Source organism: Musca domestica, unplaced genomic scaffold (assembly GCF_030504385.1).
Source record: "Musca domestica strain aabys unplaced genomic scaffold, Musca_domestica.polishedcontigs.V.1.1 12, whole genome shotgun sequence".
NCBI lineage: Eukaryota > Metazoa > Arthropoda > Insecta > Diptera > Muscidae > Musca > Musca domestica.
Window position 1 is genome coordinate 1,931,561 of NW_026712155.1, and position 24,267 is coordinate 1,955,827.

The window sequence follows — 24,267 nt, forward strand, 5'->3', positions numbered from 1 at the left end:
GAAAATATACATTTATTTTGCATTATAATAATTTCAACGGTAACCGATTTCCTCTTTATGATATCGAGAAAAAATCCAAAACTTATAGATTCTTGCAGGTAATAGAACAGAGCATTTGTTTTGACAGAATAAGGGCACCAAAAGGAAAATTTTGTATTTAGGAGGTAGCTTTGTTCTACCCATAAACATATTCATTTCTGCATTTTCTGTAATGTACCATGTCAAATTTCACTGAATAAAACAGAATCCCATCTCTGATTTCTATGTATACGATAAATTTATAAACATTAATGACAATCAAATGAATTATTTTTAAAAAATTATTAACATATGTTTGCATGACTTTAACTTCTTTAATTCTGTCATGGTTCTACCCATGATTGCATGGTAATCAGCTGGTGGCACTTCTTTCCTTTTTATCGTACCATGGTGTAAACCAGCTTTTACCAAGATGGCGTTTTTAATGCACATCGATTGATGTTAATACAAAAACGAAGGTATCGATAGTGTCATCGATTGTTTATCAGATCTACTCTTCTTTCATAGGGACGCGTTTTTTCATATTGCTGATAATTTTCTTTCGCACATATCCAACATAATTTTGGAAAGAAAAACATTTGTATTTGAATAAAAAGTTGCTTAGACACTGCAAACAGAAAAACTAAGAAAATGTAAGTTGTCATTGTGTTCTACAAACCTTTTTTTTAGCTAACTACAATTCATTTTTAGGGCGCGGGATCTTTCTCCGAACGGAGAAACTGTGGAGAAAAACAAGGAAAGCAAGGAAGCAAAAGACGTTAAGGCAGTGAATAACAAGGTAAGTTCATCATCAAATTCAAACCGCGGAAGGGAACGAGACCGTAGGAGGAGAGGAAGTGCATCATCTAGCAGTGATTCGAGTGACAGGTGAGGCATGCACACATGTTACGTTGGTTGTAAGAATGAATTCTGATTTTTGTTTTTGTGCAGTTCGTCGGACAGCAGCTCATCGCGAAGTAGCTCTGGCTCCGAATCACGTTCCAGCTCGTCAAGCTCAAGTGGATCATCGTCGTCGTCATCATCATCTTCGTCGCGCAAAAGCGCATCATCGCATTCTCGTAGCCGCAGTCCACCCCCAAAAAGACGTGAACGGTCTCGCAGTCCACCACCAAAACGCCGTGAACGTTCACGCAGCCCTGCTGCAAAGCCGGTAAGAGAAAGAACACGTTCGAGGTCGCGAAGTCCCATTCAGAAGCCTCGTGAACGAACAAGATCCCGTTCACCACCACCGAAACGCCGTGAACGTTCCCGCAGTCCAGTTACTAAGCCCCGCGATCGCACTCGCAGTCGTTCGCGAAGTCCTCCTGCCAAGGCCAGAGAGCGTTCCCCAACTCCTAAACCAACACGCATACACATTGGACGATTGACAAGAAATGTCACAAAGGACCATGTAGTTGAGATATTCAGTTGTTTTGGTGAAGTAAAAAATGTGGAATTTCCAACAGACCGCTACCATTCAAATTTCGGCAGGGGTATTGCTTATGTAGAGTACGCTACGCATGAGGAATGCGAAGCAGCAATTAAACAAATGGACGGTGGTCAAATAGACGGACAGGAAGTTAACGTGTCAGCTGTTCTAACACCAAAAATCAGAGGACCACAAAGACGCCCTTCACCAATCAATCGTAGACAGAATGACCGTTGGCGTGCGTCTCCAAGATTCAACAGATTTAACCGAAATAGACGTTCTCCGCCACCACGTGGTGGTCGTCGTTCGCCTCCTCGCAGGCGTTCTCGGTCTCCAATACGCAGACGCAGGCGCAGCAACAGTTCGGACAGCTCTCGCTAAGTAATTTAGTTTTGCGTCACAAACTAAATCGGGCTAACTAAAACATAGCGTATATTTATCTTATTCTTCATACATTTTCATAAACATGTAAATGTAAACCCTATATTCTTGGTTCAATAAAAAATATAAGTTTCAGTGACAAGCCAATGTCAGTGTATAAAACTACAAGCATCCGCTGGTAATGGACAGCCTTGAGGATGATTCGTATAGAAGAAACAAGGCCGTTTTTTTACTGTTTGCACTTTGTTGCACACTTTTTGCAGTTGCTGAGGTTTCCGTATTTTAACTATATCTGGTTTGAAAAGTTCAAATATTTCATGCTTATTTCGTAGCAATGTCTTAAGACCACCACATTCCGATTTGATTTGCTTTAAGTCTTCCTTTTGTAGGCCGCTAGCAATTTCAGACATTGCCAATGAGCGGCCTGCTAACCATTCGGCACCGGTTAAGTCTTGTCTCGGTGAAGCATCTGTTTCGTTCAAAAGAAGCCCAAATATCTTCAGGACTATACCTTCTATCACAGTTTTGTCGATTTGTGTACAATTACGTACCGTTTCAACTTTGTCTCGCAGTTTAATTTCAATGTTGTCGTTGTTTGGAAAGAGCTGTTTCTCTCTTTTCACAAAATGATTGATTTCTTCGATTTGACTTAAATGCGATGTGGATGAGTACCGGCGTCTTCGACCAATAAATGCAATGCGTTTTGTGCTTGGGATTTTCAGACGATCTCGTTCCGTCTCGAACCCGCAAACTTTTGATATGCTTTCGACATAGCAACAAAAATCGTTGTAAGTGGACATGGAGGAATTTCTTCGTTGGAACTTCCGACCAGAGAATTCAAAAGCGCAACATGGTAAAAGAAAATAATTCATTCGGTAGTGGCTTTTTGCAGCCAACACGGGCATCCAAGGAGATAATTCATCTGAATGGTTGCCTATAATCCAATCTACCTCAGGTGGAAGATGAAATGTGCCAGGGTCAATAGTTTCCTCCCTAAGGTTGTTTGCAACTCCAGTAGGGTAAAACTGACCAGATTTTACGAGATCTTACGTCATAACCATAGCCCTTGTATCCTTCTTCGTTTAAAATGTAAACTAGGAGACCATTACCACATCCCAAGTCGGCGAATGACACGGGAGAATGACCCATCGAGTCGCTTTGCCATAAAGCGATCAAATATGCAGCAATAGCTAAGTCTTCGTAAATGAATTTCAGTGGGTCTGTAGATTCCTTGGCATCATTCCAAAACTGAAATCGAACAACGATTAGAAGACAAAGCAAAATCATAGTTTTTTAATATCAACTTACCATCATTGCCTTTTCGCTGTATTTTCGTTTAAATTCGTTGTATAGAGTATTATATTTTTCGATGTCCACTAAACGCAATGATCCGCCACTCACGTTGTCAATGCTAACTTTGGACCACTTTGTCAGTTTAGGCTTTAGAATATATTCGGACCATCGATCGCCTTTTTCGGTATCTGCAAGTGGATTCAAGTTCACAACGCCAAGATGACCATCACAGAAGCTTACTTGGAAATCGTCTATATCATCGGAATCGAACGATAAACGAAAGATACTTTTTGGAAAATCTAAAATAAAACAGCTTATGATGACCAAGAAGGAGGCTTGTGTATAATCTTTGTCGCAGGCTTACCCACTATTCCAGTGGCATGTATGGCATCTTTGCTCTTTTTATGGAGACATTTGAAATCAATTTCAAATCCTGAACATTTCGCAGGAACTTCAGATACATTTTTTAGGTTACCTAAAGACACTTTGTCCACATTGTTGTCCTCATTGGAAACACCTGGCTTAACTCTCACTTCATTTATGACGCAAGCACATATTTTCCTATTTACTGTGTGATAATTATTGATCAAAATCGATATCGCATTCCAAAACCCCTGCAAATCCATTTGGTTCTCCATGATATGACTAGAAGTTAACAGCTGCACACAGCACATTTCATGATATAAGAATACAGGTAGATGCCTCACCACTTGTGAATGTTGATATTTGAAAATTATACAAAAAAATTCTGCAAAAGTAAATAGAATTTTATTTCCTTACACGATAACGTTAAGTGGTTGTTAAGATATGCATTTTCATCATATTTAATAAAATAAAATCCGTTTTTTATTCAAAAGTTTGAATTCCAAAAATGCTTCGGCAGTTCTTTGCGTCACCAGCTGTGTTGATGCGACCACCTGTATTATTTTATCAATCAAACCCTTACATGCGCTCTCACACATGAACACACAAAAAAAGTTGCCCAGTAAACATTTTTGCAAAAGTGTAAAGTACTTCGAGTTTTTTCTCAAATTTTATTTAAAAAATTACTTTCTTCCATTTTCTCATTGCGTTTTTTATTAATAATCTGAACAATTTTTTGGGTCTATGGTACAATGGCAGTTGGTAGAATGGAGCTTCACATGGTACAATGGAGCTACCCAGTCAAAGTATATACACAATCTGTACATTGTTTTGAATAATGGGGTGAATACAGAAGAGGACCTCTATTCTGGCGTAAAAGTACATTTACATACAAATCTGTATACGGGATAATTGATCAATCACACTAAATTTTACTACGAATAGCTTCCGTTGAATTTATTGTGATGCCTGGTAGGCATAACGTGTAAGTTGTGCTTACACTTACACTGCCTTCATGCGGTCCTCAATAGTCTTATCAGATGACATTTTAAATATGCCTTGTTTTTACCCGATTACTTTTTAAAGGCAAATCTTTTTCTGAGCTAACCCTGTTAAATGACCCATTACAATAAATTTGACCATGGAGGACATATGTTATCTTTTTTGGAGATTTGCTAAGATTTTTTATGTAAACACTCATAACAGATATCTTCATAAGGCATGGACATGGTAAAGGAATACAGGTAGTCGCATCGACACAGCTGCTGGGACAATGAACTGTCAAACTGATGTTGAAATTGAAAATGTTGAATGAAAAATTATTGAAGTTTGTATAAATTGTTGAGAGATACATATTATATCAAACTCTGATTTGCGTCGTATAAGAAAACTTATTAAATCTACTTATTTTTGACAAAACATTTTGAAAATTTTGACATATCAATGTTCCCAAGCGTTGATACATCTACTTATATTCTTCTACCATGGGCATGGATGTGAAGCCTTATGAAGATATCTGTTATGGACCTAATGGTCATGTATTTTATGGTGCTAGTTCTGTTTCTCCTTTAAGTGAATTGTTTTATTGAACAAGTCTGATCGTGAACTACTCAACACGATCTTATGTAATTTGACTTATTTCTCGTGTTTTACGTGTTTTGTTTTTAATTGTCGTTGGGGTATTTTAGTCAAATTCGTGTCCTGCTTTGCACAAAATGTCCGCTCTTAGGCAAATCCACAAGGTTTTGAGATGCTCCTCCAATGTTGCTGCCGGTCTTTCTAGGGTTAGTAGATTTGCCGAAGCAGTTTAATTATGTGTTTTCGAGATATAACTTTCTGTAACTCTATTGTAGAATATTGTTCCAATTTTCAATGCCGCCAGATGCAGCAGCAACGTTTCCTCCGATCATCCGTCAATGTTCCCCGGTGCCAAGGCACCATTTGTGTCTGAACCTAACTTTACCTTACCTTCGGACTATTCTCCAATACCAATTTATCGAGTAATGGATGCGGAAGGTGTTGTCAACCCAAGTCAAGATCCTAATCTAGATCGTGATTTCGTAACGAAAATGTTCCGCGACATGGTCCTTCTGAATACCATGGATAAGATTTTGTACGAGTCCCAACGACAAGGGCGCATCTCATTCTATATGACTAATTTTGGCGAAGAAGCCAGTCATATTGGAAGTGCTGCTGCCCTAGAAAACAGAGATTGGATCTATGGACAGTATCGTGAGGCCGGTGTTTTGGTGTGGAGAGGGTTCACAATCGAACAGTTCATTGATCAGTGTTACGGTAATGTTGCCGACATTGGAAGGGGAAAACAAATGCCAGTTCATTATGGTTCCAAGGACTTGAATTTTGTTACTATTTCGAGTCCACTTTGTAAGTTTTGCTAGAGCTTTCTAAGAAAATCGAATTGAATGAATTGATGTATACTTCCTTTAGCCACCCAAATGCCACAAGCCGTTGGCGCAGCCTATGCCATGAAGCGCAAACCGAACAATGACTCCATTGTGGTATGTTACTTTGGTGAAGGTGCGGCATCTGAAGGAGACGCTCACGCCGCTTTCAATTTTGCTGCTACCTTAAGTTGTCCTGTAATCCTGTTTTGGTATGAAAACAAATTGTACTTCAATAGATCTTCCTTACTTAAAAAAAAACTTTTATCTAGTCGTAACAATGGATTTGCTATCTCAACACCATCCCATGAACAATACTGTGGTGACGGTATTGCTGGTAGAGGCCCCGCTTATGGAATCGCTACCATTCGGTAAGACACAAAGTGATAAAATATACTTCATCACATTTTACCATGTCTACTTCCTTACAGTGTTGATGGTACTGATGTCTTTGCGGTATATAACGCCATGAAGAAAGCAAGGGAGTATGTTCTTCGCGAGAATAAACCAATTGTTTTTGAAGCAATGGCCTATCGGTATATAATGTTATTTTAAATATTTGTCAATACTTGAAGTAATTTCATTTGTCTTGCAGTGTTGGTCACCATTCCACCTCAGATGATTCCACTGCCTATCGGTCTGCCGAAGAAATTGAAATTTGGAACACCACAGAACACCCCATTTCAAAGCTCAAAAATTATATGAAGAAGAAAGGTTGGTTCAATGAAGATGAGGAGAACGCCTTTGTAAAGGACGTGCGAAAGCAAGTCCTAAAGCAAATATCCGTTTCGGAGAAGAAGCTTAAACCAAACTGGAGAGAAATGTTCCAAGATGTCTACCATGAGATGCCTGAACATTTGAAGGAGCAAATGGGAGAACTGGAGAAACATGTGGAAGCCCATCCCGACTTTTACCCACTCAAAAATTTTAAAGCCTAAGGAAAAGAGATGACTACAAGCGACACCGTTAGCCAAATGGGAATCTTAAAATGTGCATTTATTAGCTTAAGTAGAACAAACGTTTGTATATAATGTATTCAACATGTGATTCGAAACTTGCATTTATTTACCATATTCAATATTTTGTTGAATAGTTTGACCCCACTTTTACGTAATTTACAAGACATAAAAATGTTAAAAATGTTCAGATAGTAAATAAAATCTATTCTCGTTGAGAATTGCCCTTAATTCGCATTAATTGAATTTGAATGGATTCATTATTTTGTAAGCATACTGACTATACTTTTAATTGGGTACACCGATTCTATAGAAGTATTGCAAATAGTGGTGTTTTGAGTGTTCTTCTGCTTCTTGATGTTGGAAAGGCTTTTGATTGTATATCAGGGATGTTAATTTGAAGACATGGGACGAAATCTCACATTCGATTCAAATCTTTTTATTTAAATTCAAATATGAATATTTTAGTGAATGATGCCGATCTGTATTTCCTGCGGTTTTAAAGTCTGTTGTCAAACATGCGACGACCGTCTTTAGTCACTGGATTTAAGCCATTGCGTCTAAAACCAAAGTTTTAAGTTTTGAATATTAAGTCAATATGCCATTGTCTGACTGACTTAGCTAATTTATGAAAATTTCGGACAATATTCTATATTGCCTAAAAATTTTATTAAAGCACTTCAGTACACAAATCACATTTACATCTAATAGACTTACTCATTTAGTATTCGATGGCATTGGGCAAATATTTATATAACTTTTTTCAAGCCTCTGCTTGTAGAAGATAGCTTGTGTAGTAGTATAGTTTTAATCGCAAATTTTATAATATTTTAACATTTAATTATTCAAGGAAGCCAGAATATGCTTGGTGCCAAACCCCTTTTAATGCGATCTTACATTTATCACCATGCTTTCTAATTGTCAATAATTAATATGAGAGAAAGAAAAGCATTGGCTGCAGAGGGCATCAGCTGTAAATTGTAAATGAGTTCAGAAGTAAAATCGCTTTTTTCACACTTTTCATATGTGTATTGACAAATGAAAAAAATAAATGTTTAAAGTGTATATAATATGTATGTTTATATAATTTATTGATTAGACGGACAGAAAACTTTATCTTACATCAATTTGGATGAAAATACATTATAACAAATCTTAAGTAATTTAGTGAGCCCTCTTACTCCAACTAATTAAAAAAAAAAACATTATCAAAATGGAATAGCTGTGTGACTATAGTGTATACGTCGACCTTTTCCCACAATTTAACCATTTTTCATTAGGCATGCTGTTCCAGGAAAATCAAACATCGCTTTAGTAACTGACCGACATATACATAGGTTCTTCGGAATGAAATTATTTTGGACATAGACAAATCCGATTATGTGTGTGTAAAATTAAAGACAGTAATGAAAGAACAATTAATTAGTGCGCAACTGGTAGTCTCCGTTTTGAGTTATGTATCGAACCCATGGCAATGCTTGGTAGCCACTCTTTTCGATAATTTTTAAGTAACGAACTTGTATTCCCGATGTTGTAAAGTATGGTATCTCGAAATGGACTTGGATTGGAGGCTTGCCCTCCAAGCTATCTTCACTTTTTACACTTGGCAATCCAAAGTGGGCTCGCATTAGATACTCCTTGCCGCCTGGGAATGACTTGATCGTCCAAATAACTGCATTTTGCTCTGGAGCATATTTGCAGCTGCCAATTGTTGTCTTGAATTTTGGTGAATCGGCGTCTGCTGGAACTGGAATAATGATTTCCACGTTGTTGGCTGTAGAACGACGTTTAAACTGGGACTTAGCCTTGATCATGTATTCTACGCGAGAATGTTCATGCCTTTCAATAACGGATTCAATCCAAATTAAGGGTTTGACCTGAAAGCATTGATGTAATTTTTTAAGAATGTTTGGAAAATCAGTACCGAAAAGTGCACACTACTCACGTGTGTATTGAGCCGGTAGGACATCAATTCAAATTCCCCATCAGGTGGTATGAACGAAATCGTTCTATCATTTTCAAAGCGCGACAGACGCACGCATTGGTGGAATTTCACATCCTCCAGTTCGACGGACTTTGATTTCCCTCTACCTGTACTTTCAAACAAGACTTTGTCATTGAGGCCTAGTCTTAGTTCCGGCATACCAGACAGATACACTCTCATCTTAATGGCGCCAACAATTTCACTGCGTAAAACATTTCCATTTGCATTGGCCAAAAGATTGACAGACTCGATGACATCTAAAAATACTTCGTTCTTTCGGTATTTAATGCCCTCCGAACGCCATGAAACTGCATTTGTTACAGCCACTGGTATGCGTGGCTGTATTTCCAATTTATGTCCCTCCTGGGTAATATATTCCTGTAGTATTTTGGAGTCAGTAGTTTGTGGATAGCCAAAATCAATTAGTTCGTCCAGCAGCTCGTAGATAATTACAAAATTGTCACGGATCGACTCTTCTTCCAGCTCCTTGAAATACTCAATAAACACCTGAGCGATCTTGTGCAGGAACACAAACACAAGTGCAATGTTCACATTCTTGTTGCGTGGTGTTGTCGACACGATATACAAGTTATTGGTCTTGATGTATGCGAAGGTGCAGTCTGCGGTTTGTAGTATAGGTGTGATCATACCCTCCTCCTCTTTTTCCATCAGCAATGGCATAAACTTGTCAATTACAGCCATGTCCATATTGTCACCGCGGTAGTTCCGCGATATTAGGACCTTACCCTTCACGTCCAGCACATATATGGCCGAAGACGACATCTTTGACAATGTTGACAATGTAAGACGTACTGTCCAATTCAGCCGTGTAGCCAATACAGAAAAAATGACTCAGTAATGAATCTGGCTGTGGCTTTCGTTGCACTTTTTCCCTAGTAGCGTGAGGAAATGCAAATCTTGCTATCTAGCTGACTCCTTAGAAAGATGAAAATTATTTAGAAACTGTAACATACAATGTTTTGCAATAATCAAACGCGAAATTGGACAATTTTTTAAAAAATTATTTCTATTTACTTACAAAAAAAATTACGTCGACTTGGTCTTCATCAGGGTTGTGTCGTTCGGGAAAGAACTAGTTCAAAAGACTATTCTCTGATAGGAACATACGGAACTACATTCCTCAATTTCGTTCATTTTTTCTAGTTCATTTATTTAGTTCATTCAGCTGATCTGTAGGGAATAAGTGCACGTTTAGATTGCAATGGTATTAATTGTAAATTACGCGTTTAACGATTTGTCATTTATTTGATTCATTTTGTTTACTCCAAAAGTATGGAGCATTTTTCTTTCCTATCAGATTTAAATCAAATTTGTTATACTTCATGATGCAGTTTAAGGAAGCACTGCAAGGTTGCGCCTTTGTTAGGCAAAAATCTTCAAATTGCACAACATTATGTGGTATCTTACACTAATATGGCAAAAAAGTAACTGTACTAGTCCTGTAATAGAGAGTGAAACGGTAGAAACATGTTGCCGGTTGTTTTCTGAGGGTTTACTGGATGTTACTTATGAAAAAATTTCTTGTAAAATTGTGCGCGTATGGTTTTTTGTTAATTTTTGCATGAATGAGAGAACCATTACTACTCTCTCAAAGGATTTTACCGAATAAATTTTACAGGAATATTAAAAAGGCAATTCTTTTTCTATAAAAACTTTTGTACAGAAAACATTTCTCATTACAAATTTTCATAGAACAATGTATTCTTGTTTTATAAAAATATGTAATGAATAATATTTACTTTACGAAACTTCTTTTCCCACCATGGTTCGCTCTTATTTACTGGACTTTTAAGTGGTCGAAGAACAAGAAATAAGTCCCAGATACCGATTGACTAAACAGACAGAGTTAATATTGCGCCATGAGTTCAACGAGAGGTACGAGGTTAACAACGAATGAATTGAATATTGTTCCAATGGTTCCTTTCGAGGAATATTTCCTTTGATCACTGTTCCTGACATTTAGTTGATTCGTTTGTTAGTTCCATTATTCCATAATAGAACTTTTCAAATATTTCGTCTTCCTCTGAATCTCTGAATAATAAAACAAAAAACAAAAAAGAAATCGTCAAGACAAGGTTCTGAGAACAGAGATAATTTGAAGGAAAATGGAGACGATTGATATAGCCCGACTGGAGGAGGCTGTGGTCATATTTTATCGTTCAACCTCTCAGGAGCAGGCACATTTACACGAGTGGCTAACAAATGTCCAAGCCAGCAAAATGGCCTGGCAATTTTCATGGCAGCTAATGCAGCTGGGAAAGGTTTTTCAAATGATTTCCATGATCCATCTACATTGTTCATTACCAATATCCTGCTTTTTAGAGTCAAGAAGTCCAGTTTTTCGGAGCAATTACTTTGCACTCGAAGCTAATGAAATTCTGGCATGAAGTTCCTCCCGAAAACCGAGACGAGCTGAAGCAGAAAATTTTGGAAACCATTATACAATTCGCAGGTGGACCGAAGCTGGTTCTCAATCGTTTGTGCATAGCGGTATTGTGTCAATGAGTTTGCATTGTAAAGTGAGTGTGAATGTAAATTGTTGTTGGTTTCAGTTAAGCGCCTACATAGTTCACATGTTGAGTGAATGGCCAAGTGCCATAGAAGACGTTATCAATACCTTTCAAAATCAACAAATACCGAATGTATCGAATGAGACCCAATTGTGGATATTATTGGAAGTATTGCAAGCCATTCCTGAGGAGGTTGGTACTCTTTCTATATTTCATAGATATTGTTGTTCATTAAAATGTTGTTGTCCTTAGATGCAAGCTATATACAGTTCTGTCAAGAGAACTGTTCTGCGAGCAGAGGTGGCCAAGAGGACTCCGCTTGTAATAGAAACCACTGAGCGTTACCTTCAAATGCAGCTGGAAAGAGAATGGGACACAGAGACATTTAATAACATGACACGAGCGGTGAAATGTGTTGGCACTTGGGTTAAGTAAGATATTTGTGGACTTAAGAAGGGCTGCGCTCATTACTATTTTCGTTTTAGAAACATTGGCTTTCCTATTGAAAACTGTGTCAATATCGTCGACATCATTCTAAAGATAGTTAATAAATGCTATTGGCCATGTACACAAGATCCAGATGGCGATGGCTGTATGTCAGCAGATGAAAATGATTTAGCTGAGACTTGTTTGAAAACTCTCGTTAATATTATTATCCAACCTGACTGCCATCTCTTCCCCAAGACGGCATTTATCCTTATTAAGATGTTTCTTGACTCTCTGTGCAATATCACCAAAATGGAATGGAAACCTGATAATAATAATGAAGACATTGTTTCCTACATATACACATTGTTCGTGTCGGCGGTTGAGCGGCATTCTCAGCTATTATTAAGTGGGATCACAACAACAGATCCCGAACTGTCGTCTCTATACACTCGTCTTGTAAATGAGATATTGCAATGTACAGATAAGCCTGGTATATATCCTGTTGAGGAATCGTGTAGCAGCATGGCTTTAGGGTTTTGGTATCTGCTGCAAGAGGAAGTGCTCGCAATAACCAACGAGGAGGAACGCTTGAAGTGTTGCGAATACATTAAACCACTATATGCTCATCTAACTCGAATTTTAGTTAGAAAGTCTGAGCAGCCTGACGAGAACTCTATCGACAAGTGGAGTTCAGATGACTTGGAAAGTTTTCGTTGTTACAGACAGGATATTTCCGATACATTTGTTAGTAAATACCTATAGCACTGTTTTATGGACATAACAGATGTATGTATTTCGTTTCTCCTACTTACAGATGTATTGTTACGATGTCTTGCATGATCAAATCTTGGATATTTTATCTGCCGTTTTGGATGAGACCATTGCCCAACTTCAGACAAACCCTAATCAGTGGACTAAATTAGAAGCATGTATCTATTCTTTCCAATCAGTTGCCGAACACTTTGATGGAGAAGAAACAAAACAAATCCCTAAATTCATGCGAGTGCTTAACGAGATTCCATATGAGAAAATGAACGAGAAGCTTCTGGGCACAGCTTTGGAAGCTGTTGGTTCATATTGTCAGTGGTTGCGGGGCAATCCAATGTGGATACCATCTGCCATAGAACTGTTGGTACGTGGCCTCAACTCGTCCATGTCGGCACAAGCAACGTTGGGACTTAAGGAACTTTGTAGGGATTGCCAATTACAAATGAAACCATACGCTGAACCCTTGCTCAATGCATGCCAATCATCCTTGGCATCCGGACAAATGAAGAATTCCGATAGCGTAAGACTTATGTTCAGCATCGGAAAACTCATGAGCCTCTTAACACCAGACAAGATTCCTAACTATCTAGATATGATTGTGAGTCCATGCTTCGAAGAATTGTCTACTATATGTCAAAGTGGTGCTGTAAGTCATCATTTATTTCAACGATTTCTTTAAATATTTGTGTATCGTTATATTACTTGCAGAAGACGCCACAGGCAAGAATACGCACCATATTCCGCTTAAATATGGTGTCAACTCTGTTTTCATCGCTTAACACGGATATCGATGACGACGACCTACCCATCGAAGATCTGCAAAACATGCAGCCAGTTTTGATTGTGATGCAAAAAACAATGCCAATTTTTAGGCAAATTGCTGAGTTATGGGTAGAAGATTTGGATGTTCTAGAGGTACTCACATAGATGTCACTTTATTTTTTTCTATTTATTTTGAAAGCGGCATGTTTCCCAATTGGTTGACGATTAAGTCCTTCAAAGTTATTATATTATTTTATTTAAATTCCTTCGTTATTCTTTTTTTAGACGGCTTGCGCGGCTCTCACACATGCAATTGTAAATTTAAAGAATAGCTTCAAACCAATGCTCCAAGATCTTTGTTACTTTATTGTTGCGATTTTCCAAACACGTTGTTGTGCCCCGACTTTGGAGATTTCCAAAACGGTAATTCCAATACCATACAAACAATTGTACAAAGTAAAAAAATAATAATATATTTTTCTTCTAAAGGCCATTGTCATATTCTACAGAGATGAAGATTGTAAAGCTCTCATGCAGCAACTAATGATAGAATTCGTAATGCATAGTTTTAAATTATTTGAGGTAAGTAGATGACACATCAATGGTATTTCAGCACACTGCAAGCAAACTTAATTTTTATACAGTCGACACCTGAAAATGGATTCTCCAATGTAGCCGAAACGATAGAAAAATTTTACGCTTGCCTAACGCAAATTATCAAAAAGATTCCACAGTCTTTGGATGATAAATCGATCGCCTATGATCGTCTCATATTTTATGCGCTCAAAGCAATGACATTACCAGAAAATGGACCTATCAGATTTTCGATTCAATTCCTATCGCATTTCGTAATGCAATCCCGGAACTATCCACATATGACACAAGCTGTACTTGCAGCGGGCGAGGAAATATTGCGCACGGCTATAGTTTGTGTGGCCTGTGTTACTCCGCGACAACAAGTGGAAAAGTTTGCAGACATTTTTCTGAGTATCAATAAGAAGTACCCCGCAGAGATGGCAGTTTGGTTGAAAAATATAATGCATGCCCCTAATTTCCCAACGCCTTTAGTGGACGATGCTGATAAAACAAAATTTGTTACTCAAGTCATAAGGTAATTACATTTTAATGATTTAAAAAATATCGGCTAACGTGTCTCTTGGATTGCAGGGAAAAGGTAAACAAACGACTGCTGCAGCAGCATCTCACCGAATTTGCTATCAAAGCAAGAGGGCTTAGTGATAAATTTCAGTAAGGGGTTCTAAACATGATCTATAAATGATTATCGTGTAACTACATATTTTCCATGGTGTTTATTTAATGGCTTCTTATAAATGTACATAAATCATACAAAATTGCTATTATTGCAAATTGAGCAGTCTGTTTAGTTTAAACACTTAAACTTTCTCGCACTAACATACAAATATAATATATTTACATTTATATCTTAGTATTTTCGTGTTTTATGCATCGCTCGAATGACTTATGCTCATTATGTACGTTAAGTATGTTTATGCCATTGAACTAGAGAGTATAGATATTTCGTATATCGAAAGATTTATTGTCTGAAAAGACTTTGCACTACTTCGATCGTGCAGAAATGAATTGAGATTTGTGGAAGACAGTCAAATAAAGCGTTATCAACAAATATTGCCTTTCACAATTTATGTTCAGAAAATTTCATAAAAAAATCATTTCCCCTTATATAACCATAAATTTGATATACAATTTTGTGCCCGAATCATTGCAAACGTGTGTTTGTACTCATTCATTATTAGTTGAATAAAAATTCGCATTAATATTTTGTAGACTTAAGAAATGTACAAAAGTAATATTGAGTGTATGACATGTATTTTAAAGCGATCTTCTTTAACTATGTGATATGTATTTATGTGTACGTATAATTTGAAGATTTTTTAAAATAATACTTAACCTCTTATTAATGACATATTTTAAAATAATAAATTCAAATTTCTGTGTCAAATATTAGTTTTAATGTATTCAATACATAATTAATGTTTAATAAAATAGTTTTTTTTATTAAAAACAGAGATATGTTTAATTTGAAAAGTGTCATTGGAAAAATAATTCCGAAAATTGTTCTATCACAGATGCTGTTGGAATTCCGTCTATTGGATTCGGAACGTCTGAGCATTATATAAACCATAATTCATCGCCCAGCAAAGTCGTAGTGCCCGACAAGTAAGAAATCATTTTCAAAGATATTATGCACTTCTATATGCTCGTTGGAAAATATTTTTTCTGGTTTTAAAAATCGTATTCTTTTGTTAGCTGAAAAATCATTTGCAATGTAGATGGAATAAGTGTTGTAGTAAACATGAATAATCATGAAACCAACAATCTTTATTTTTCTCGAATATTTCCCATGAATATGCTTCAGTTTTTTGTTTGAAAGTCGGACAAAATTTAATATCTTAATATCTTTATTCGTTTCTTTGATAAGAAAAGGTTTAACCAATTCGGTTAACTCGTATTGTTCGGTTTGCTGGGAATTAAAGAAACTAAAGCTAGTTCGTTTCAGTGAATTTTCAGTTCATTTCTTAAACATCTGTTGCTGTGTTGTCGGCCGTTTTGTTTTGATTCCTTTTGTGTTGTCCGCCTTTCCCTTTTGATTCCATCTTTATTTCGATTTTCTCTCTGTGCTGTCTTTCTTTTCAGTGTTGCCATATTGTCCATATTGTAGTGTCCTTTGTTCGTTACTTCTTTTTCTTTTCTCGGTGGCGTCGGTTGGTAATTCATTCATTTATAACTTACTCAACTGCCCCCAAGAACCAAGAGCGAATAAATAAGTTGAAGCAGTCGTTCCATTTGGCAGAATGGATGTTGACACTGGGAAGATCTGTCGATGTTGCCTAAGTTTGAATTCTAATCCTCTCCTTTCGATATACCAATCAGATGGTGCCGGCGGTTGTGTGGCAAACATGATAGCTTCTATAACCAACTTAGAGGTGAGTGGTACTTCTGTGCTTGCAATTCGCCAACATGCACTTGACAAATATCGTCGCATTATCTTTTCCAGCTTCGGCAGCATGACAAAATGCCCGAAAAGGTCTGCCTGTCCTGTGCTAGTGAGATAAATCGTTGCTATGTGTTTAAGATCAAATGTGAAAGCTCCAATAAAACTTTGAGACAATTGCTGCCGGATGTTGCTGTGGAATGCGATTCGCTTGAGAAGAATTCCGTGAGGGCTATTGGAATACAAACGGATGCTGTATGTGTGAGGAGTACACTATGCCAAACACTGGATTTTGCAAGTACTACAATGAAAACAAAGGAGGTTCAAACGGAAGCGGTTACTTACAATGAATCCAACGAAGAAGGCGCTAATGAGGGGTTGCAACTCACACATTGTGGAGACGATGCCGGCTTTTGCGAAAATAGGGAAAAAGAACGGACTGCCTTTAAAACATTACGTTCTGAACAACATTTCTCTTTGGTTACAAGTGAACACAGTGAAAATGGCGAGTCATACATTGTGGTGGAGACTGACAGTATTAATAACGATGAGTCTAGTATGCCGGAAGAGCACAAGTATCTTGTTCAGGAAAGTGTTGATCCTGCCGGCGATGAGATTATTGAAAACAATGAGGAGACATCCTCTTTTGACTTTTATGAAGATATGGAGCAGAATATGCCAGAATACAGTGAGACAAAATCTTACAATGGTGTTGGAAACGAGTGTATCAACCAAGCGAACGATTATAGAGCTGATGATGCTAATGAACAATATGCTAACGAAACAGGTGTGCAGACCGACATTGCTTCAAAAAGATTGCGTTCTTCTGGAAAGCGAAAGGAGCAACACAAATGCCCCATGTGTATAATGGCATTTGTAAGTTTAAAAGTGCTAAGACGCCACATTGCCAAGCGACACTCGAGCGTTGACATAGACGACGCCGTCTCCAAAACAGCCTATACCGCTGAAGTACAACAAGAAAGCGAAGAAAATTTGTCTAATTCGGATGTGGTTACAGATTCGCAACAAGAATTAACCGAAGTAAATGTTCCCAAACCTCGTCTTTTATCCCGAACTAGACATTCAAATAAGCTCAACGAACAACAATACTCCAGTTTCAAGTTCTATTGTGAATATTGCCAAGCTGGATTTGCCCAAAGGAAGACATTGACATACCACATGAAACAGAACTGTATGACTAGTAATTTTAAAGTAAGTTTCAATTTGAATTTTAAACTAAATAAGGTCTTCTACATATTTTGGTTTATGGATTCCAATGGGATTATTTGAATATTGGAAAAAAAATCGAATAATTCCGGTGGAAACTATACCCTGGAAATTTGTTCAGTTTCCATTTAAGAAATGTTGAATTTTTATTACTTCTTATACTATTGCTCATTATATAGTGCGCCCAATGTGAACGCATTTTTATATCGAAGGAAAAATTAGACGAGCACAATCTGACACATAAAAATCATCCATGCTTGGAATGCAAACACGTGTGCGATAGTGTTGAAGAATTGAGTGAACACATGATTGAGGTTCACAATCGAAATGCCCGAAATCAGTGTCATGTCTGTAAGAAAGGTAGGTCCTGGAACATGTTACTAATTTTAATAATATGCTTATTAACCTGAATTACTCAAGTCACTATTCCTCACTCCACAATATTTCTCATTTAAAATTCAAAGTGTAATGAGTAAATTATTTCCCTACATTCGATTCAATCGTTTGTTACGAAATCATGAAGATTGAAATCGATTTGTTGAAACGAACGTGTTTCTTTTTTTTCAGTATTTACGATGAAAGCGTCTCTTATTGACCATTTGCGTGTGCACAGTGGTGATAAGCCATTTGTATGCACCATTTGCGGTAAGCGTTTTACACAAAATTCCAATTTACGCCAACACATAATGCGTCATCAGAACAAAAAGGATTTCATGTGCGATCTTTGTCCGAATGCCTATGTCACTAAGGCAGAATTGTTTTCACATAAGCGAACGCACACCGGAGAAACACCATTTAAATGCAATTTTTGCAATACCAGCTTTACTTCGTCCTCCTCTCTACAAAAGCATGTTCGAAAACACACTGGGGAGCGGCCATATTCCTGTGACATCTGTCCCATGAGATTCACCGCCCTGAACATCCTTAAAAATCACCATAGAACACACACGGGTGAGCGGCCGTACAAATGTCTATTCTGTGAAAAAAGTTTTACGCAAAAAGGCGATTGCTTACTACACCAACGTACTCATGAGTTTGGCGAGATTAAATGCTTTTGTGGATCAACGTTCTCGAAAATAAATAACCTAAGGATACACTTGAAAGTAAAGCATCCAAATATGACCGATGAGGAAATTAGATCAATAAATGATCTACTGAAAGTCAAGTGCAACAAGGAAGAAGATACTGAAACACACATAACGCTGATGGAAGTAGGCGATGATGACGAGGGAGAAATGACATTGAATACCTCACGCGTAGATAATGGCGATGAAATGACGGAAATAGCTATGTAATTTGTGTGTTTTTATAATAAAAAAAATATATAAAAAGCCTATGTTTGAAAAAGAAAAATTTGTTTCATTCGTTTAAGCCAGTGTTCTGGATGCCTGTATGCCTATTCTTGTCGATGAAGTTATTCAATCTAAAAAATGGCGATGTTCATCAAAAACTGTATCGCATATATAGTTTTGTCAAACTAGAAGCACAAATAGTGACCCATACTCATTAAGCTTTTTTCTCGTTAAAATCTAAATCTAATATTTTGAAAATCGAATAAATTTAAGAATTCGGAAATGCAATAATTATGTATATAAAATTTATTAATATGATTTAGTATAAATTAGAGATATATATAGTAGACTTTATGTATCATAATATAGATATAGATTCTCATATAGTATGTATATGTACATGACTGTAAATGTAAAATAAAATAAAATAGATGGCTAGATAAATACATTAATCAAACAGTTTTAAGTCCCTAGCAATTTTTTTCAACTTATTGTCTAGTGTTTTGTCTTCGTGCTCACAAATATAGCTCTGTCTAGTTGTGCATTCCTGCCCGTGGTAGTTATATGCGTGCTTTGCACTGTTATAGGCTAATCTTAAACATCTGCCTTGGCCGGGTATTTCAAGGGTATTATTTAGAATTGACTCATTTTTATTTTCAGCTCCTTTGTCTTCTTTGTCGCTGTCCACGTCAATTGTATTGGATTCGGTCTCACTGTCCTTGGTGGGGGTGGTGATGCCTTCTTTATGTGACATCGCTATTGAGGTTAAATTCATATTGGGATTAACGGGCTTAGCCGAATTCGACCAAATCCAAATTAGTCCGGGATTTAGACCACCCAACCAATAATCACGACCCCGATGATTGGGCTGATTCAAAAGGTAAGCCATAATTTCCTCATTTTCTGATATCTTTTCGAATTCAGCCAAATGTGCGTTCAAAGCTTTGCAGGCTGAGTTTGCCGTTTTCCAATTCACTTGTTGATAGCTGTTAATGTAATAACAATTGTCGCTGATCCGGGTGAAGTTGGCGGGACAAGGATCTCGAACTAAAAAAGAAGAATTAAAATACAGATTTGATCTTCTTGCAACATAAACTAGTTTCAATGTTGTCTTTTACCTTCTTGCTGTTTGTTCCCGGCCATAAGATAGTAAATCAATTGTTCAGTCCTCCGTACTCTGCTCTCCAAATAATCCACACGATATACTAGTTTTTCTATGGCACCCAATAAATATAGATCGTTCTCCGACACTGCTCTAAATGTCTGCGGAGGTCCTCCTCGAACATTGTGCTGTTGCAAAGGAAGTGGCCGGTGTTGTTGCTGCTGCTGCTGAGCAGGAGATGTTGGTGGTAATTGCATGTTACCGCTGGGGGCTGTGCCGCCGAAAAGTTGCTGCAGAAATCCTGGCGGCTGTTGTTGTTGCTGTTGTATCATTTGGTTTGTCATTGGTCGAAATTGAGGATTCACCACCTGCAAAGGTGCTCTTTTGTGTGGTTCCAACTCGACACCAGCCTCTCCGATACGCTTGTTTATGAAAACATTCGACGCTGGCCTCTTGTATGCCGAAGAATGATAATTAATGGGTGGTTGGGGATTTGGTGGATTGGGTCCCATGCCAGGATTCATCATCATTTGATATGGCGGTGAAGGTGAACCTCCATATCCATTCATTTCACTGAAAAATGGAAGATCCTTAGATTCGCGGCGTCTGGAACTTTGACTGAAAAAATAAATAAGAAAATTGTTGTTTTATTTATGGCCTTCAAGTTTTAAAGAAAATATATTAAAATCCCCGACAACCGGGTTCACCAAAAAAATATGGAATTATTCAACAGAAGTGGATGTCATTTGGCATTATTCATACTTCTGGACTTTTTTACGACACTTCAAGGTTTTTTGCACAAAGTTTTTCCATTGGCAAAATATTGCCGCACTATAAAAATAGATTTATACATTATTCAGCTAGACTGTTATATTTAAAAATGAACTTGGGGTAAAACTATTGAAAATCCAAAAAGTGCAAGAACTTACACCGCAGCAGAAAAAAATAGACTCAAAAGAGCTAAAGAGTTGCTTCCTTTGGCCGTGCATCAGAATAAATGACGAATATTATTGCGAAAATATTCTGGAGGGTGTATAAAAGCCTTGGGCACGCAAACATTTTGGCCGCAGACCTTGGACATCTAAGAGGCACTAAATCAACTCAAGCAAGCGCTTCGCGTGTGACGGTTTCATTGGCCGTTTGAAGGTCATAATTTGTTCCAAAGGTGACCAATTCGAACAAATCTAAAGTTATTCTAAAATTTGATGCTATTTCCGACATTTTTTGCTTTCATTCAATAAAATTTAAAAAATGTAAAAATTGTATTTATTGTATTTGTTCTACCCAAGGCCTTGGATCTACCTTCTGTGAATATGCCATGAATTTAACTCAAAAAAATAATAAATAAATAAATTAAATAAATATATGAAAAATACACCGATATGTCATATTCCTAGTCGAGTAATGTTATAGCAAATTGGAATTCAAAATAGTTGAAGTTTTGAAGATGAGCAAATCCTTCAACTTCTGAAACACTTTCCCTACTTGTTTTCTTTGTCTAAACCTACCTGTATACATAGTCCTCTAAAACCTGGGACCATACCATATCCGAGGAATCTTCGAGCAATAGCTCGTGTGCATTCGTTAGTGACGCTGATTCATTGGCGTATTTTGTGGTAGCCGCCGCTGTCGTTGACGAAATGTTTTCACCATCATTGCCTTCATTTACATTATTGCATAATACCGAATGGGTTAGACTGGTAAACAATATCGCACAACAACACCATAACGCGCAAATGTAAGCGGTGCTATTGTTAGTGTACAGCCCGAGGCGGCGTGTGTGACTGCTATACGACGACACTGGTGGCTTTGGATTAAGGAATCTCTTTATTTTACACACTTTCATTTTTATGTTGAATGTTGTCTAGTTATGCTCTGCCCGGTGCAGTTGATTTGTGTGTATTAACAACTTATTAACAAATAAAAAAACAATTGATTTTCCTACAATGCACTTTGCATTTTTCCGACTTTCGATCTCTGTTTATTTATTTTTTGTTATTAAATGCAAAAACAATTTGAATCCGAATATTGTTTCGTGCGTCTCCACTTCGATGTCGTGTCTGTTGCTCTCCGCGGCTCGTAATAAACTGCTGCACGCATGCCCATTTGGACATCAGGTGAGTGTTTGTTTTGTTTTTGGTCTAGCTGGTTTGTTGTAACCAATGGTTATGTTGGCTCTGTGTGTAGAGTTTGGATCGATGCGAAAATGTAACTTTCTCCGACGCGTCGGATGCTTTATTCATATTCGAAGAATTGCGTTTTCGTTAATTTGTTATCTCTTAATTTGACTCAAGCCCTCAAGGTGAATGAGGTGAGTGTCGGCAATACTAAGCAGATATTTTACTTTGCAGCGTTAAGGAGTGTTTGGAGAAATGAGATATTCCAGAGACTACCATTTTTAATTGATTTGATTTTGTTTTCGATTTTATTAATAATTTTTCGCTTAAAATTAAAATACCAAATTAAATCTTAGCTACCCGTTCAGCAGTTGCAAACATCTAATATCTACCTATTTGTGTGCATATGTATGTATATATGTGAACATCGATATCTGCAGGAAATTTGCAGTTGAAAATCGAGTGAATATTTGTTCAAAAATTTTGTTTAATGCAGTATTGTCCTTAATTTCGCATTCGAAATAATAACAATTTAACCATATTTAATAACTTTGGTCACTTTTACAATAGCACCTTAATAAGACATTGAACAAAGATTTAATGAATATTAAAACAGGTTCGATGGCAACCGAGTTGTTTAAGCATTTAAGTAGGGTTGACTCAGACACTTTGTATTATCCCAAAAAACGGTTCAGTTTAGATTTCCCTTAGTTTCACTGAAAGCCCACATCACATAGTATATAATGATGTAGTGGATTTAAAAAAGGTCGGACATTCTTCACAATTGAATTCGTTCAAACATGTGTTATTATCACATTTTGGTTTTCGGATACAAGTGTTTTACTTGAACAGCCTCTCGCCGCACACCTACACATATACAATGGCACTTGGTGTACGAATAAGCCAAGGTCAATTTGAGGCTTCATTGAAATTGGTGACGCATTGGATACCCCCATTGGTAAATACAATGAAGCTTCATAAGTCAACAGTTTGATCAAATGCTAAAATATGCAAATAATTTAAAATTAAAAAAAATGTTTGTTTGACTAAAGTTTTATTTGGGAAATGAAGGGATTCTTCGAAAAAAGTAATATTTATGCTGCATACATATTTCTAATATTGTTTTGTTGGTGCGTATAATTAATATGCTTTCAAATGTTACGTCAACGCTTCAAGCAGAACCTTATTGATTAAGTATCAATTACAAATATTAAACATAATTTTTAAATATTCTTGTATATATATATATATATATATATATATATATATATATATATATATATATATATATATATATATATATATATAAACCCAAGAGTTGCTTTAAAAGGCGAAAGATGTGAACTGCCGAATTTGGTTTTCTCCGATGAGAAAACATTCGTTGTCCAGCAGTTTGTAAACAAAAAAAATGATTTGGCAAGTAAACAGCCAAAGAGGTCAGCTGAAAATGTGCACCTTCGGTTGGCCACCAGAACTCAAGGGCCGGCCATGGTGATGGTGTGGGGCCCCATAACAGCCGATGGTTGCTCTCCGCTCGTATTAATCGACCGTGGTATCAGAATAAATGCCGAATATTATCACTAAAATATTTTGGATGGTGTATTAAAGCCTTGGGCACGCAAACATTTTGGCCGCAGACCTTGAACTTTCCAACAGGACTCGGCACCATCGCACTCAACACGCGCCAACCAAGAATGGTTACAAAATCAGTGACCACCAAAATCAAATCACCACCAAAATCAAATGACCACCAAAATTGCAGGACACCAATCCGTTGGACTATCGTGTCTGGAGTATTTTGGGAAACAAGGTTAGCACTAAAAAATACCAAAGTGTCGATCACCTCAAGCAAGCGCTTCGCCGGAAATGGGCCGAAATACCACAGAGCAACATTCGGGCAACGTGTGACGGTTTCATTGGCCGTTTGAAGGCCATAATTCGTGCCAAAGGTAACCAATTCGAACAAATCTAAACTTCTTCTAAAATTTGATACTATTTTCGGCATTTTTTGCCTTCATTCGATAAAATTAAAAAAATTTAAAAATTATGGCGTCTTTTGTATCACCCTGTATAGGTCCACGTTTTCGTATAGTCCCCATAAAAGGATACCTCCCGACATGCGGTATTTTTATGACTTTTCTCACATTATTCAACGGATTTGTCTAAAAAAGGTATTTGTAGTCCGTAATAGATTGTAACTCATATGGAGGAACATTGTACATATAGGTTCCCGTTTTCG

At 37.1% G+C, this 24,267-nt stretch overlaps 7 protein-coding genes across 9 annotated transcripts; 4 read left to right on the forward strand and 3 right to left on the reverse strand.

The window, feature by feature from the left end:
* Positions 1–510: 510 nt before the first annotated feature.
* On the forward strand, positions 511–1,975 carry LOC101897098 (RNA-binding protein with serine-rich domain 1-B). Its single transcript, XM_005181008.4, has 3 exons — positions 511–671; positions 730–906; positions 970–1,975. Coding segments are annotated over exons 1-3 (1,038 nt in total). The 5' UTR covers positions 511–669; the 3' UTR covers positions 1,829–1,975.
* Positions 1,863–3,803, reverse strand: LOC101896924 (probable tRNA (uracil-O(2)-)-methyltransferase). Its single transcript, XM_005181007.4, is given in 4 exon segments — positions 1,863–2,838; positions 2,840–3,076; positions 3,137–3,420; positions 3,486–3,803. Coding segments are annotated over 4 exon segments (1,692 nt in total). The 5' UTR covers positions 3,796–3,803; the 3' UTR covers positions 1,863–1,977.
* Positions 3,804–5,058: 1,255 nt separating this feature from the next.
* LOC101897400 (2-oxoisovalerate dehydrogenase subunit alpha, mitochondrial) lies at positions 5,059–7,088 on the forward strand. Its single transcript, XM_005181009.4, has 6 exons — positions 5,059–5,268; positions 5,338–5,869; positions 5,933–6,098; positions 6,159–6,257; positions 6,318–6,422; positions 6,482–7,088. The coding sequence occupies exons 1-6, from the start codon at positions 5,200–5,202 to the stop codon at positions 6,822–6,824; spliced, it is 1,314 nt and encodes a 437-aa protein (XP_005181066.1). The 5' UTR covers positions 5,059–5,199; the 3' UTR covers positions 6,825–7,088.
* Positions 7,089–7,896: 808 nt separating this feature from the next.
* LOC101897566 (AP-1 complex subunit mu-1) lies at positions 7,897–9,966 on the reverse strand. Of its 2 annotated transcripts, none has more exons than XM_005181010.4 (3): positions 9,866–9,966; positions 8,788–9,762; positions 7,897–8,719 (listed from the first exon to the last, which is right to left on the reverse strand). In XM_005181010.4, exons 2-3 carry the CDS (start codon positions 9,607–9,609, stop codon positions 8,261–8,263), a joined length of 1,281 nt encoding a protein of 426 aa, XP_005181067.1. In that variant the 5' UTR covers positions 9,610–9,762; positions 9,866–9,966; the 3' UTR covers positions 7,897–8,260. The 2 variants fall into 2 exon arrangements, with proteins under 2 accessions (XP_005181067.1, XP_011291494.1); XM_011293192.3 differs by having other exon boundaries at positions 8,788–9,789; positions 9,866–9,964.
* A 638-nt stretch (positions 9,967–10,604) lies between these two features.
* LOC101898185 (importin-13) lies at positions 10,605–15,360 on the forward strand. Its single transcript, XM_005181014.4, has 11 exons — positions 10,605–11,108; positions 11,170–11,337; positions 11,400–11,549; positions 11,610–11,788; positions 11,843–12,530; positions 12,601–13,200; positions 13,263–13,469; positions 13,602–13,739; positions 13,806–13,898; positions 13,961–14,427; positions 14,484–15,360. The coding sequence occupies exons 1-11, from the start codon at positions 10,953–10,955 to the stop codon at positions 14,566–14,568; spliced, it is 2,931 nt and encodes a 976-aa protein (XP_005181071.1). The 5' UTR covers positions 10,605–10,952; the 3' UTR covers positions 14,569–15,360.
* Positions 15,361–16,043: 683 nt separating this feature from the next.
* On the forward strand, positions 16,044–18,870 carry LOC101887622 (zinc finger protein 436). 2 transcript variants are annotated; one of them, XM_020035886.2, is made up of 4 exons: positions 16,044–16,282; positions 16,354–17,502; positions 17,730–17,877; positions 18,085–18,870. In XM_020035886.2, the coding sequence occupies exons 1-4, from the start codon at positions 16,151–16,153 to the stop codon at positions 18,810–18,812; spliced, it is 2,157 nt and encodes a 718-aa protein (XP_019891445.1). In that variant the 5' UTR covers positions 16,044–16,150; the 3' UTR covers positions 18,813–18,870. The 2 variants fall into 2 exon arrangements, with proteins under 2 accessions (XP_019891445.1, XP_058974035.1); XM_059118052.1 differs by having other exon boundaries at positions 16,045–16,282; positions 17,697–17,877.
* Positions 18,871–19,138: 268 nt separating this feature from the next.
* Positions 19,139–22,546, reverse strand: LOC101898012 (uncharacterized). The gene is made up of 3 exons (XM_005181013.4): positions 21,420–22,546; positions 19,928–20,529; positions 19,139–19,856 (listed from the first exon to the last, which is right to left on the reverse strand). The coding sequence occupies exons 1-3, from the start codon at positions 21,755–21,757 to the stop codon at positions 19,258–19,260; spliced, it is 1,539 nt and encodes a 512-aa protein (XP_005181070.2). The 5' UTR covers positions 21,758–22,546; the 3' UTR covers positions 19,139–19,257.
* Between the last annotated feature and the right edge of the window lie 1,721 nt (positions 22,547–24,267).